This window comes from Colossoma macropomum, unplaced genomic scaffold (assembly GCF_904425465.1).
Source record: "Colossoma macropomum unplaced genomic scaffold, Colossoma_macropomum, whole genome shotgun sequence".
Taxonomy (NCBI): Eukaryota; Metazoa; Chordata; class Actinopteri; order Characiformes; family Serrasalmidae; genus Colossoma; species Colossoma macropomum.
In genome coordinates this window covers 21,383,316-21,397,332 of record NW_023494803.1, presented here as the reverse complement: position 1 = coordinate 21,397,332, position 14,017 = coordinate 21,383,316, and the positions used below count along the sequence as shown (strand labels likewise).

Genomic DNA, 14,017 nt, shown 5'->3' with positions numbered 1-14,017 from the left:
GTGAGTATGTAGCTCTTACCATAAGTTCACATTAGGAGGCAGCAAGTCGCTAATGTCACCTTAAGTCTCTTGTGGGTGTGTTTGAGGCTGCTCTTGTTGTCACGTGTGGGTGTGTACACTGTTGGGCTTCTGGTAAGACGTGGTAGTATAAAATATATATGACCTATGTATTGCTTATAACTGCTGTTATAAGCTTACAAGTTTAAATGTTTTTCATCCATATTTTGAGCGATAGGAAAATGATTGAAATGCTGCTAAAAACAAGAAGCTGTTGTCCCCTGTGTCTGCGATTCATCCGAAGATTTTGTTTAAGCCAGTCACTTAGACTGTTGCTTCATCCATCCATCCATCCATCATCTAAACTGCTTATCCTTCTGGGTCGCGGTGGGGTGCTGGAGCCTATTCCTGGATGGGTCGCCAGACTGTTGCTTCATTGCATCATAATTCATTGGCATAAAGTTGAGGAAATTTCAACTCAATGTATTGCTTGTCGCTCTGCTGCTGGGTGGCCTGATGCTTGTGGCTAAATTGCATCTACAAATCTTATACACCTATAGGAAATAACTGGTCGACTGCCACTTTATCACCTGCTGGTGTGAACATACGGTTAGTCGTCACTGAGCTACTGTCATGCTTAGTTTTTCTGAGCCACCTATCTCACCACCAATCATTAAGGCCCTCTAAAATATGAGTGGGTGTAATGTGCTTATTTGGCCAGTCAGATGTGGAATGGACATGTAAACAGGTTATAATTTTGAAACTCCGTCATCATTTTTAAATACTGCGCTATATCTTATCACTGTTATACTGCCCAGCCCTACCTCCCACTAGTTGATATGCTCATCACTTACAACTATTTCTTTTAAGCTTCTGAACTCATGAAAGACTTATATAGGCCCGTGACCGGTGATGTCTGTGCCTGGCTATGTTGTTTATTGTTGGTAATGATAGGGTAAAATGGGAGCTAAATCCCTACTGCTTTATTTTTAGCAGTGCAAGCTAGTGGGCTAAGTATTATTCATAACCGCTGTCAGTAGTCATGGAAGTTTAGTATAAACACAGGGTGCTGGAATATTCTCCATTCCTCAGATTGCTATCTGAAGACTCTGCAGTCTCTATGTGTTGTGTGTACAGTGAAATGATTCACAGTGTTTCCTGCTTTTTTCACCAGGCTACCAGGCCAGTGTTAATTTCAATATTTAGAGCAAACACAGATAAGCTACTTTACGGATTTAAAATGAAAAAAATCAGACCAAGTGAAATATTCTGTCCTTCCTGTTCTGAGGCTATGTTGTGTGTTGTTGAAACAGCATTGCTCTGTTGCTATGCGTCTCTCTGTGGAATGCTAATTCTGCTGGATGGGAGCATGTTGTGCTTCAGGGCTTGAAGTGTGGGGACAGTATGAAAAAGCATGATGGGCTCAGTTATACATGCTGCTGTGAGCTGTGTTTCTGGATTAAAGTGTGTTAGCTAAGCTGAGAAAATCTGTGTGTGTGTGTGTATGAGTAGGTTTTTTTTAGTGTGTGAGGTTGCATGTGCCGATATCTAAAAATAATTAGAATAATATTAATAATACTAATATTAACTGTTTCAATGAAAATGTTTATTCACATATTAAAGAATGAACGTATTAAATATTAGGATACTGAGTAACCCAGCATCCTTTGAGAACTACTTCACGTGTCGTTGTATTAAACATTATTGCAAACACATGCTTTCATGAGTTTCTTCTGCCGCAGATTTGAGGCGAATTGTTTGCTAATAGCCAAAGCCACATCCACGCACTTTTCACATTAAAAACAAGGCGTTTAACATCATTACAGCAGCATTTTCATAATGCAACTAACTTCTTAAACGTGAACCCCTGTTTTCCAACATATTTTTAAGATGTAAATTAGTGCTCTCTAAATTATCTCTCAGTTCTTTTACCAAAACGGTGATTATTGCTTTTTACACTTTGCCATCGGGTTACTTGTCCATCATTGACGATATCCGATTACATTGTCCTATTGCCCAGGCTTACACCGATACCAACATCTGATACCTTATGACTTAAGCCTACTGTATGCTGCTGAGCTAATGAACAGATCATTTAAGCTGGCAGTGAACGAGGGCCTGCTCGCACAGAGAAGTGTTGCTGACACTGTGGCACGCAAGTCGTTGGTCAGTACACTAACAACTACTTATTTCTAAGTCACTTGCTCATTATGGTATCAGTAAATACTCATACTTGGTCTGAAAACAATCATACTGATGCATTCTCCAATCGTGCACACTTTGGCAATATCAGTACTGTGAAGACCAACGTTGCAGTAATGATTAAGGCAAAATACATTATGCTGGCCTTGTTTTGGTAGCATTGTGTGGATGCAGCTGACGAAAGCAGATAGGCAGAAGTGCAGGCACTCAGGGACAGCTGGAGGAAAGAAAGCGCGGTATTGGGTCAGAACCTGGCTGGCGTCACTGGGCCCTCAGGCTTAATATAGCTGCTCAGCTGGAGTTGTCACATATGAAAAAATGGAGCTTCTATGGCTGGGATGAGGAGAAGTGCATGTGAGGCCACGAAGAGAGAGAAGCTGTCAGCTCTCATTTCTCTCCAGACCTCTGTCCCTCCGAGATTGAGATTCATGATGTCTAGCGTTCTATTTATTTTCCCAACAGGGATCTGCAGAGTAAGTCTGTAGACTATGTTTTTCATTTATGTATTTGTCCACCCTGTTGTTTCTGAACATGAGCTTATGAGATTTGGTAACAACATTATGCACCTAGTCCTGAGGCCCAGCCTTCGTGACTGAGTGTGTTAACCCTCAGAAGTCTGGAGTTATTCTTGTCATTTTACTATATATTTAGTTTAAATTACATAATTATTTTGTTACACCTGTCAAAGTTAATGCATTAGTCAGTGAAAGCTTTTGTAACTTTTTCGTCAAACTCAAATCAAAGTACATCTCATTTTGTTATATTATGTATGATTCAGCATCATTGAAGGTTTTTAAAAATGCTACATTATTTTGCTGTTACAATAAAAACAAAGAACAATCGTTTTAAATTCCATCAATACTGGATGAATCTAGTCCAAAATGAGTAAACATAAGAAATGTCAGCTGTTCTACTATCTAGATTCCATTCTCATTCAAAAGTCTGCACATACAAGAGATCATCAGTACCTTTTATCTCTTAGTCTGGCATCTTGGAATGACTAGCTTGTTTGACTTGTTTGTCAGCTTGTAACCTCCTGACTGAGGGGTGGTAGCCAGTCTCTGAGGTCCGACTTATACAGTTTTTTAGCAAAAAGCTGGCACAGCTGTTTTCATCTCTCAATAAGAAATGGCAGTTGAAGAATACCACATGCATCTGGATATGTTGCACACCTTTGGCCTAGGATGATTCTGCAAGCTCCTTTTTGAAGTTGTTCCAACCTTTTATCTTAAAGCTCTGGCAAAACAAACTATTCCAGACAGGAGCTGCACATTCCAAAACAGGCTGCACGTGGCGTACACAAAAACCAGTTCCTCAAATTCACCTCAAATTCAAACTCACTACATCTTTTAGGTAGCTCAGGGCAGACTTGTGTTAGCTGAAGACACCAGGTGGTCTACTTGACTGTCCCAGCACAAGTCATCCTGAATGGTGATCCCCAAGACTTATATAGCATGACAGTCCTCTGAGGTGTATTGATATACAAAGCTGGTAGTGCAGGCGGATGCTTTAAATGCATTTCATGTACAAACACAATTTGAACAAAGTTGGGAAAGTATGTAATGTGCTCAAAACAGAAAGCATGCTTTTTTATGTTTTTTCTATAAATATATGCTGATTATAACTATAACCTGATGCCTGCAACACATTCCTGAAATGTTGGGAAAGGAGCATACTTACCCCTTTCCTTTTAACAACACCTGATAAATGACTGGGGACTGAAGACATCAATTGATCCAGTTTTGAAAGCATATTTTTTTGCCATTCTTGTGTTACCTGGCCTGGAGAATACAGTGTCCATTATTTCCATAAACAATCTGGAAGGTTGACTCATCAGACCACACCACATGTTTCCACTGTGCCTCAGTCCTCAGTCCACTTTTGATGAACTTAAGCTCAGATAAGTTGGCAGCATTTCTGGATGTCTTCCATGGTGTGTAGCACAGTCTTAACTTACAATTATGGATGCAACGACGGATGGTGGTGTTCATTGACAGCGGTGTTTCAGAGTAGTCCTGAGCCTGTGTGGAGATATCCATCACAGAAACATGCTGATTTTTAATGCAGTGATGTTATGTCCAAGGGTAATTACATCACCTGTTTAAGATGGTTTTTGAACATTTCACAATCTTCCTTGTGTTCGGTCACCCCTGTCCCAACTTTTTTGGAATGTTTCAGAATGAGAGTGTAGTTTTTGACTGTGAAATTGATAAGATAAAACATCAAATTTCTTGTCTTTGTGCTGTTTTTGTTCAAACATAGTTCAAAGTAGATTGATAAATCACTGCTTTTTGTGTTTAGTTGCTACTTTTACTTTGGAATTGGGTTTGTAGAACCTTACATTGTTTGTGTTTAGTTTCATTTTTAGGTCAGTTAGCGTCACTCGTGACAGAATTTCCCTGCTTACATAATGTGTAGTGTATCCAGTGGCAAGCACTGAGGAAAGCAAAGAACAGCTGAACCATAATACCACACTGATGGCAGTTATGCTTGATGGAATTCAGAAGCTGACCCTGACTAAGCCGTTAGTGGAAGGGCTCTGAGATAGCCCACGCTATAAAGCAGCCACAGTGACCAGCTGTGCATCTGAGTGGCATGCCTTTTCTTACTTAAACCTGCCATCCAACTCATGAGCATGGCTTTACTGTGAATACAAATCTGTCTGTGTCATTTGTCCCATCTATAGCAAGGCTGTTTGTGACAATGGGAGACGCATGGAGGACCCCCAGAGATGGAAAATAATGTATTGTATTCACTCCACTCCTGACCTGTTTGCATAGTGGGAAATAATGGCTGTGTGCCATTATACAGTAAGCACTACAGTTATGGTAAAGAGGCACTGAGCCTGTGCTAGACCAATTGTTTTGCCGTCAAAGAGATCCACACGCACCACATCTTCCCAATGAACAGATGCTATGTGAAGCCTAGTGCGCTGCCAGGGACAGCGAGGGGTCTTTTCAAACATCTAACCTACTCAAATATGAAGGAGTATAATACTTTTAATGGGGCCTCTGTTCTTGTTTTAAGGCTGATTCTCAGATTAGTTGAGGAGGGTGATGAGTATGGGACTACGAACCTTCAGAAGTCTAGATTAATTATGCTTTTGCTGAACTGTTTGAATGTGCATACATAATTAATTACTTAGTTGCTTAATGCATTAAATTTACTTTCTATATTAACAGGTTCAAGTTTGCAGTAATGTCTGTTTGTTTCTGCTTGTTTCAATGTGTTTTTAATGACGAACACATTGCAAAATTGTAGAGGATGGTTGCATTTCTGCAATATAAGACTATATGCACAATAACATTTTGTCAGTTTAAGATTAGCATAAAATATCTCCTCTTTGACTTACAAACAAAAGTGTGTTATTGATCGAAAGTTTAGAATCTGCACATCTGAAAGATGTCAGTGAAAGATGGTGGTGCAGTATGTGAACATTTTTGGGAGTTTCAAAACACACCATTCTCTCCCCAGTCCTTATAGCCCATATATGGAAAATAAGCTGAGAAAACAGGCTGTTTTAAATGAATTGTTCTTGTGAAGTTACAAAAAACTACACATTTAAATATATCCACCTATCCAGTGTACAGCAGTTTAGCGGTCTCTCCATTGACATTGAAGGTTTATGGAGTGTTTCAGCCTTGACTTCTTTTTAAATGAGCTGTAACACAGGCCAGACTGTTCATTTACATCAGTCTTAAAGGCCCAGTAACCAGAACAGCCTGATTAATTCTAAGGGATAAGAAACATTGCAACATGGTAAAAATTAATTTTAACTGGTTTTGGTACATAAACCCACACAAACGTCATGTGTGGACATCAGGGGAAAAATACGATGCTAGAAAAATGTAGGATTTGGATTGTTTAATAGAAAATTACAACATGCTTTTGTTACTGCTGGTGAAAAGTGCTTTTTAGGTGAAGTTTCAGGTTGCCCACAGTTTTTAACAAGCAGCCACGCCTCACTATTTTCAGCTAAACCGGGGGGCTGGGTTGCTGGGTTTTTATAGCTAACGTTAGCTACAAGAAAGTATGGGGAGTGACAGAATCCAACGGCACTTTTGCAGCTGAGCGGTCTTATGAGGCTGATTTTTCTCCACAACCATCTCCATCTTCAACGGGGGAAGGTTTTTCTGATCAGGCAGTGCATCTTGATCCTTAACAGGATGAGCCACTGACTCAAGCCGCTGAAGACTTAACGTAGTGCCAAAAAATGATTAACAATGAGTGGGAGAGGCATCTGAATGGTAGAACATTCTTAAAACCGTGACAGCTCGCTTCTAATTGTCTGTTCAGCAAGATTCAGATTTGATAAAACCCGAGCCCTGATTTCTTAGATGCACTGAATTCCGAATGAATAGAGTGGATTTCTTTGAACGTTGTCTAAGTTTCATTCAGTTTGACATCAAGCTTTGAAAAACATACTTCTCTAAGGCCATTAGCGTACCATTTCTTTCTACACAGGTGCACTCTTGAGAACATTTGCAGTAAGGTGGAGGCCGAGGTATGTTAAGTTATTGCAGAAAAAAAAGCTAACCCAACCTTTGTAGTTTAAGCTAGTTAGCTTACGCTAGCTGTTCTCTAGCATTACCAGCATCGCAACCTAGCTTTTAGCATGCTGCCTGTTTGATTCCAAGCACAGAAGTATAACAGGGAGACTATATAGTACCAAACAGGTTGTTCGCAGATGTGACCAGGTTGAGGTCGTACACTGCCTCACCTATCATCCAGGGTTTGCTGCAGTGGCCCTAAATCCTTAAGTTCTGCAAGCTGGTCATGTCACTTATCAGCAGCTATACGGAGACTTGCAGGAATCCTCAATGAATCAGTCCGTCAGGTTACCTAATCATTTGTTGAACATTATCAATGAGATCAAGGCTAGTTAAGTCTAAAAGTCTAAAAACTTACATACAGTAACTAAGAATTACCAATAAAAACTAACTAGAACACTAAATAACATGTTAAATGCAATGAGACGATATGTATGGAAACACATCCAAAACAGCGCTGATGTTCTCCACCACTCTAGGCTCGTGTGGTTTCATATTTATGAGTGCAGCACGAGCAGAGCCATTTCTCTATGTGGCTCTGAGCATGAGAAGGGCGGTAACTTTGGTTGACCAATTTGTATACTGTGATGTACGATGACACGTCATCCGCGCCTATAGCAGAGTTGAAGGCGCTGCAGAGGTGGAACTGACCACAAAAAAAAATTACATTTTTACAGTTTGGAAAGATGTGTTCACATTTCAAGCAAGGCTGGTGTATGTTATTATTACAGAACAAGGCATTTCAGCTATTAATGAAAAAAGGTCTTAGAGTGTAGTTACTCTCTAAGTTCTCCTCTCTACTCTTTCAGTTTGGTAGTGCTATTGAGGAAGAGCAGACATCTCTGGGTCTTTAGGTAGGAGTGTGTGTGTGTGTGTCTGTCTGTGTGTATGTGTGGATCGTGACAGGAAGAAATGGAGGATGAAATGAGTCTGACTGCGGCTGTGCCCTCACTTGGAGTGAAGTGTAGTGTGATGAATAGCACAAGCTTTAGAGCAGAATGCCATGGGCCACAGGCATCATTTGAACTAATGCACTGTGAAAGTGATCGACAAAAAGATGACGGAGAAAAGGCTTGAGATAGCATCAGAGTGGACTGGTGAGCAGGCTTGAGTGGGGATTCGGATGGCAAAGTTACTATTTTAGGTCAGGCCTTGTTTAACAACGCTTTTGGAGGGTTTTTTTTTTCTTTCTACAATGTAACCTGTCCAAAGAAAAACAAGTCTCTCCAAAATAGTAACTTTACAGGAGAAGGCAAAACCACGCTTACTTTTCAATGTAAGTTTCAATGTAAAGATGTTTTATTCCAAGTGATTTTAGAGCATTTCTATTGGTCTATTCATTGTGAAATTTCCACACAACATAAAGGACAGCTGGTGTGTTGAAATGATGTGGAAAATAGAAAATCGACAAAAATGGAGTTAAATGGTTTTCGTTGGACAGCGACGATATACAAGATAACAGTGTATTATAGAACAGTGATTCCCCTTTGGTTTTTTAGGGGCCAGGTTGTAGACCCTTTGACAGCTACTGAGTTTGTCTTGCATAGGTGGTGTCAAATGTGTGAGGCAGGAGTAATTGCAAATTACAACTTTTCTTTTTTACATTTAAAAACACAGTGAACATGTGGATACATAATAGTTTACACTCTGCACGTTTATTTTGAAGTGCAATTGGGGCTTCAACAAATACTTGTTAATGTTAAAACCATTTAATAATTTACTTTTTGTGAAAACGGAAAAGCCATTTGAATAACAGAAACATTTACCACTTTTACAAACCTTCGCACCTCTGGGAAGAAGCAGGCCTTTGTTTATCAGGCCTAACTCCAGGTTCAGTTCAGATAAGTTCCTAGATAGTTCTCAGTTGCATTTATTACCAAGAATAATTGAGAGAGTACTGTCTAGCTGTCTGACTAGAGCTGTAAGAACGTTATGTGCTCTCACTCACACATAGACACACACAAACACAGAGTCAGACAGACAGAAAGCCTGTAATCACAGTTCCAGAGCTGGAGGGAGGAATAAAGTCTCGGTTTTGTTACTCAAACCATCAGAAACCTGCGCCCACCCTGCCCTTGCAATCTACATGATGAGGAAAAGCAGCTTTGGGCTTGGTCTAAGCTCTGTATTAGGTAATGGAACAGGGCATCTCTCTCAGCCCACCATGCCTAAATCACTCTCTGCAGAGCACTAGCAGCTAACACAAAGTGTCAGAAGAGATCTGAAGCCAGACACCATTAATCTCACAACACTGCTGACTTTATCAGTAAACATTAACATAAACTTAAGCATAAGTAAACATAAGGTTCTGTTCTTGAGTATGTACCTCTTTGTCACAGAGAAATAATTATTGTAACTTTACAAGATGAAGATTTTTTTTTGTAAAGTTTTGAAAAATACTACACAGTATGCATACATTAAAGGGACGAATCTTACATTTACATTTGTATTTATTTTTTCCCTTGAGTTTTTTTCTCCTGGGGTAATACATTTTTAAATAACCACTTTCTGATCTCTGTTCCTTTAAAGCAGTTGTTTGGCTTAAGTCAGTGACCTCTGTTATGACTGGCTGCTCTGTATTGTACCTCATTATAAAAGCAGCTCTAAAACCAACTTTAACATAGGCTATAGGCTGCTGTAGGCTACATGTAAATGTTTTGGTTTTAGTGACATTACATGCGTCAAACAATGAATTCAAAACAAGCTGTTTTTGCCATATTAGGACTGTATGGACTATGGAGTGAATAGTATGTTTTGAAACGTTTTTTACCATCTTTAATTTTTAAAAACTGAGGAAAATGTAATTTTCTCTGATCAGGCCTGATTGAGTTCATTCTATTTTGTATAGACATAAATAAATATAAAATGATTGTAAACTATGGCCATTGTTGTGGTACCCCTGTTGTTTGCTACGGTGTTGCAAGGCTGTTTCTATGTTATCACAAGTGATTGCTAAGGTGTTTTTAGACCTCCGCTGTGGTGTCCCAGGTCGTTGCTATGGTGTTGCTAGGCCATTGGTATTGTATCCCAGGTGGCAAGGTGCTACTGGTAGGGGTGGGTGATATGGCAAAATATTATATCACGATACTTCAAGACATTTTCACAATATACAATATGCAACATGACATTAGATATTACATGAAATAGAACCAGTAGTGGTACATACTACAGGTAAAAATACTATAATCGTGTTAATAAACCTACAACTACAATGATTTTTATTTAAGGTTTTATAAACTGCACTGCACTAAATCCAATTTAACAGGCCTAATTATGCACACTTCATAATGAAACGTAGTTAGTCAGTGTTCTTTAAGAACTGACGATATCCACAATATGCTCAGAAAAGTGTATTGTGACATAATTAATCATGATAATGATAAAATATTGTCATATTGCCCACCACTAGTTACTGACTTAGTTGTTGCTGTGCTACTCCAGGTGGTTGCTAAGGTGTTGCTGGATTGTTGATTGCTAAGCTGTTGCTAGGTCATTGCTATGATATCCATAGCAGTTGCTAATATGTGATACTAAGTAAGTGTATTTGTGTGTAATGTCTGTGAGAGTCAGTGTGAGAGCTGTCCTTTGTGACATTGTGTGTAGCAGGTGGATAGGCAATTTATTTTGTCTGATCAAACGCTGTACCAAAGTCGTACACCCACTCAATTACAAAAGCACAAGCAACATATTCGTGTTTTGGCTTTACAGTCCTGCAAGGTTTAGTGGTTCTAGCTCGAGCCTGTAGGAGGGGTAGGGTTGCAAGTTTTCGACTGTGGAATAATAATAAGAAAACGAAGAACAGTTAGCCAGTGTAACTTCCAACGAATTGGACACATAAAAAATATAGCTTAGAAACCACAGCCTGCTGTAAACAAAAAGAATTGTGTATTGCAATTATTATGCTTAACAACACTCCTTAACTGTGTAACATCCCTGTAATGCAAGGCTTGCCTCGGCTTATTGCTTTAATACAAATTACATTGCACTGTTTTCACTTTTCTTTGCTGTATCCAGCAGTATGTAAAACTCTAAACAGCAACAACTTACATTGAAGAATGTTCTGGAAACTGAATATAAATTGAGGCGGGAAAGGTTATGTCTCTGTTGAGCAAATGCATCAGAAACGCATTAAACTACCCCGTGGTCAAATGCAAACATAAAGATCAGACAAATTAGGAGCTATGAAAGCGTAAAAAAGAATTATGTTGAAAATGTTATTCCGTTAAATCTATACAAGTTGAATGTCAAATTAACTTGAACTTAATGTTTATCTTTTAGACAGCTGCAGTAGTTTTTGCTCCTTTCCTTCCTTGGACTATATAGATTAGAATTTCTGACCAGAACATAAGATGCACTCGCCTCTGGTGGAGCATAGAGACATCTCATGGTTCTTAAATATGAGAACATATTATGTAGAAGGGAAGTTAATTTGCTTATTAAAACCTTAATTTGCTGTTTCATTTTTTTACATTTTCATAGCTCATTCCTAATTTGTCTGATGTTTAATGCGTTTCTGATGCTGCTGCCATGGTTTCAGATTACTCCCACTGTAAAGAAGTGACTGGTAACCTGTATCCAGGTCTCGTGAGAGAGTGTCAGTATTATGCAAGCTCGGAAAATCAACTTTGCTCTTTATCTGTCACATAAAAAACTGCTTGTTTGTTTAGCAGTGTGTGGACTGAGCAGCAAAAAAAGAGGAAGTGACTCAAAGGACTGAAAGAAACAGTTAAGCTGGTATGGGTGTGTGAGCCTGTGCTTAGGTTCTTATCATGACTGGCTTGGCTACGCCTTTCTGCACTGTGATTTGGTGCATTCTCAGTGAGTGGGAATATCAGTGAGCCGCCATTCAGCGCTGATAACGGCCACTGAGGTTTTGTCAGCTTTTGCAACACTTGTGATGGGTGTGAATGAAGGTGTGTGAGTGAGTCATGGAGAAATGTGACGTAGACACAAGACAATCAGGGCTTTCATTCCAAAACCATATATGTGCACATAACCCAAGTGTGACATGAAATTAAACCACATAAAACAGGTATTATCTGACTGAACGATGAGAAAATATGATGTTACAGGCTTCACAGTTAGGGCTGGCACAATTATTACCTAATCACAGTTCTTTGAGATGATCACCATTTTTTGAGGTGACTAAAATAATTTAAGCTGACTGCAGTCATTTTCTACAGTCGTTAGATTTAAAAAAATGCAACATGCTAAATGTGAATTGGGTGCTTCGTGTTACGGCAAATAAATGTAAATTAAAGAAAGCAGTACATGCATACATAAAAACATCATGGGGCTTATGAAACATTGAATCTGCTGCTCTAACTTGTTTAGAGGGCAGTGCTCAGTAATGTTTATTTTTATTGTATATAATCAAGTATGTTGACAGAATGCATGTTTATTGAACAAGAAAAAACTATTAAATTGTTAACTGCAATTTTTTACATGACAATCATCAGCTAAAATTTCCTGATCGTGACAGCCCTACTCATAGTGGTAATTTTTAGGGACGCACCATGATATCGGAATTAAATCGGTATCAGCAGATAATTGCTTTAAAAATATCGGCACAGGGCAAGTTCTTGGATTAGAGATGGTATGATCGATTGATTGACAATCAATCGGCTATGAATCTGCATCAAGCGATTTAAAAATATGTATGTGATCGCTGAGCGGCCAGTATTTCTTTAACTTAAATGATCCCGAGAGCTGATCAGTGACGTAAAATGTAAATCATATTTAAGGATTGCTGCAGCCCTGTGTGAGGCTCTCAAGGCCTGTTCACACCAACTCTGATTTTTATGGACAAAAGAAACACACATCAAGTTTTGAAAATGAACATGTATATCAATGCCATCTTTCACACCGAGTCGGAGTGAAATCAGAGCCTGCTCTATTTTCTGTACTGTACGGATACGTTAAAATCAAGCTAACCAGTCAGAGCTCTGTTGTCATGGTTGCAGCCCAAACAAACACGCATTAGGATGGTGGCAGAACTCTTGTAGCGGAGCACAAAAGCTTATATGACAAGCAAATGCTGCCAAAAAAAATGCTGAGGTTGAAGACAATATATGGCAGATGAGAGATGAAAGGCAGTGAATGACGGTGAGTGCGTTACAGCGACTGTATGTAACCTTAGTTTTTTTGCTCATTTTTAATGGGAGGAACAACACATAGAAGCAGAGCCTCAAACTCCCCCACTGACGCACGGAAATACCTGCAGCATCGCTCGTTATGCAGCTACAGCTCTTGTAAGAGGCGGTGGGACTCCCTGTGTTATCTTTTTTGTGGAATAGGATGTACCCAATGTATACACCGTTTAGTTGCAGTGCTTAAAAGAGAAAAGTGTTCAGACTGAAAAACTTCGGAATTGGTGTGAAGATCCCACCACATTAAAATTACATCCATATTTTTCACCTGAAAAAAAAAATCGTACTTGGTATGAATAGACCTTAACAGTCCAGCTCAGCCCTCGATCAATATCAGCTGTTAGCTGATCGTGCTGAAAGACGATTGACGATCAGTATCGGCCCCAAAAACACTGATCGGTCCATCCCTAGTTTGGATTTGACTGATTTTTCAAACTGATGACACATTTATTGTAGTACAGAAGAGCAAAATATTTAGGTAGCTGCTGTGGGGAAATATCTAGTGTATATAAAAAATCATATCTTGAAGTACCAGGGGCAAGAAAAACACATTTTTCTTTTCTTTTATCCATTTATTTATTTTGTCTTTGTTTCTCTCAGGTGAACTTTGTGGTGTGCCAGCTTTTTGCCCTGCTCACAGCCTGCTGGTTCCGACTCTATCTGCACCCCAGCAAGACCAGTCCCTTTATCCGCCATGTGGTGGCCACACTCTTGGGCTTCTACCTGGCCCTCTTCTGCTTTGGCTGGTGAGTGTGAGTGTGTAAGTTTGTGTGTTGGAGGTACAGCCCAACCGATAAATCTCTGTATTGATATTATCGGCCGATATGAGCTAGTTGCAGATAAATCTGTATCAGCATTTATAACGACCCAAAAATGACAATTAAAAAACAGAGAGGCAGACGGGGGGTGCTCTGTCAATTCCCTGTTGGCAACACACACGCTTGGAATGCCACAAATCACAACAAAAACAGAGTAACTTTACTCCAAGAAAGAAATTCTCAGTGTTCGTGGTAAGTTGATGTTTCACAGGAAATGCATGACTTAAATAATAATAAAACATCCCCGTGACTTCTCCTCTTAGCCTAAATAAGCAACATTCATAACATGATTTTTATGTTG

General features: G+C 39.3%; 1 protein-coding gene across 1 annotated transcript in view; it reads left to right on the top strand.

Annotated features, from left to right (window-relative positions):
* Nucleotides 1-14,017, top strand: part of mboat2a (membrane bound O-acyltransferase domain containing 2a) — a 78,213-nt gene that overhangs the window by 20,639 nt on the left and 43,557 nt on the right. The window contains exon 2 of the mRNA XM_036593263.1: nt 13,499-13,644. Coding sequence (XP_036449156.1) covers nt 13,499-13,644 — 146 coding nt within the window. The remainder of the gene's footprint in view (nt 1-13,498; nt 13,645-14,017) is intronic.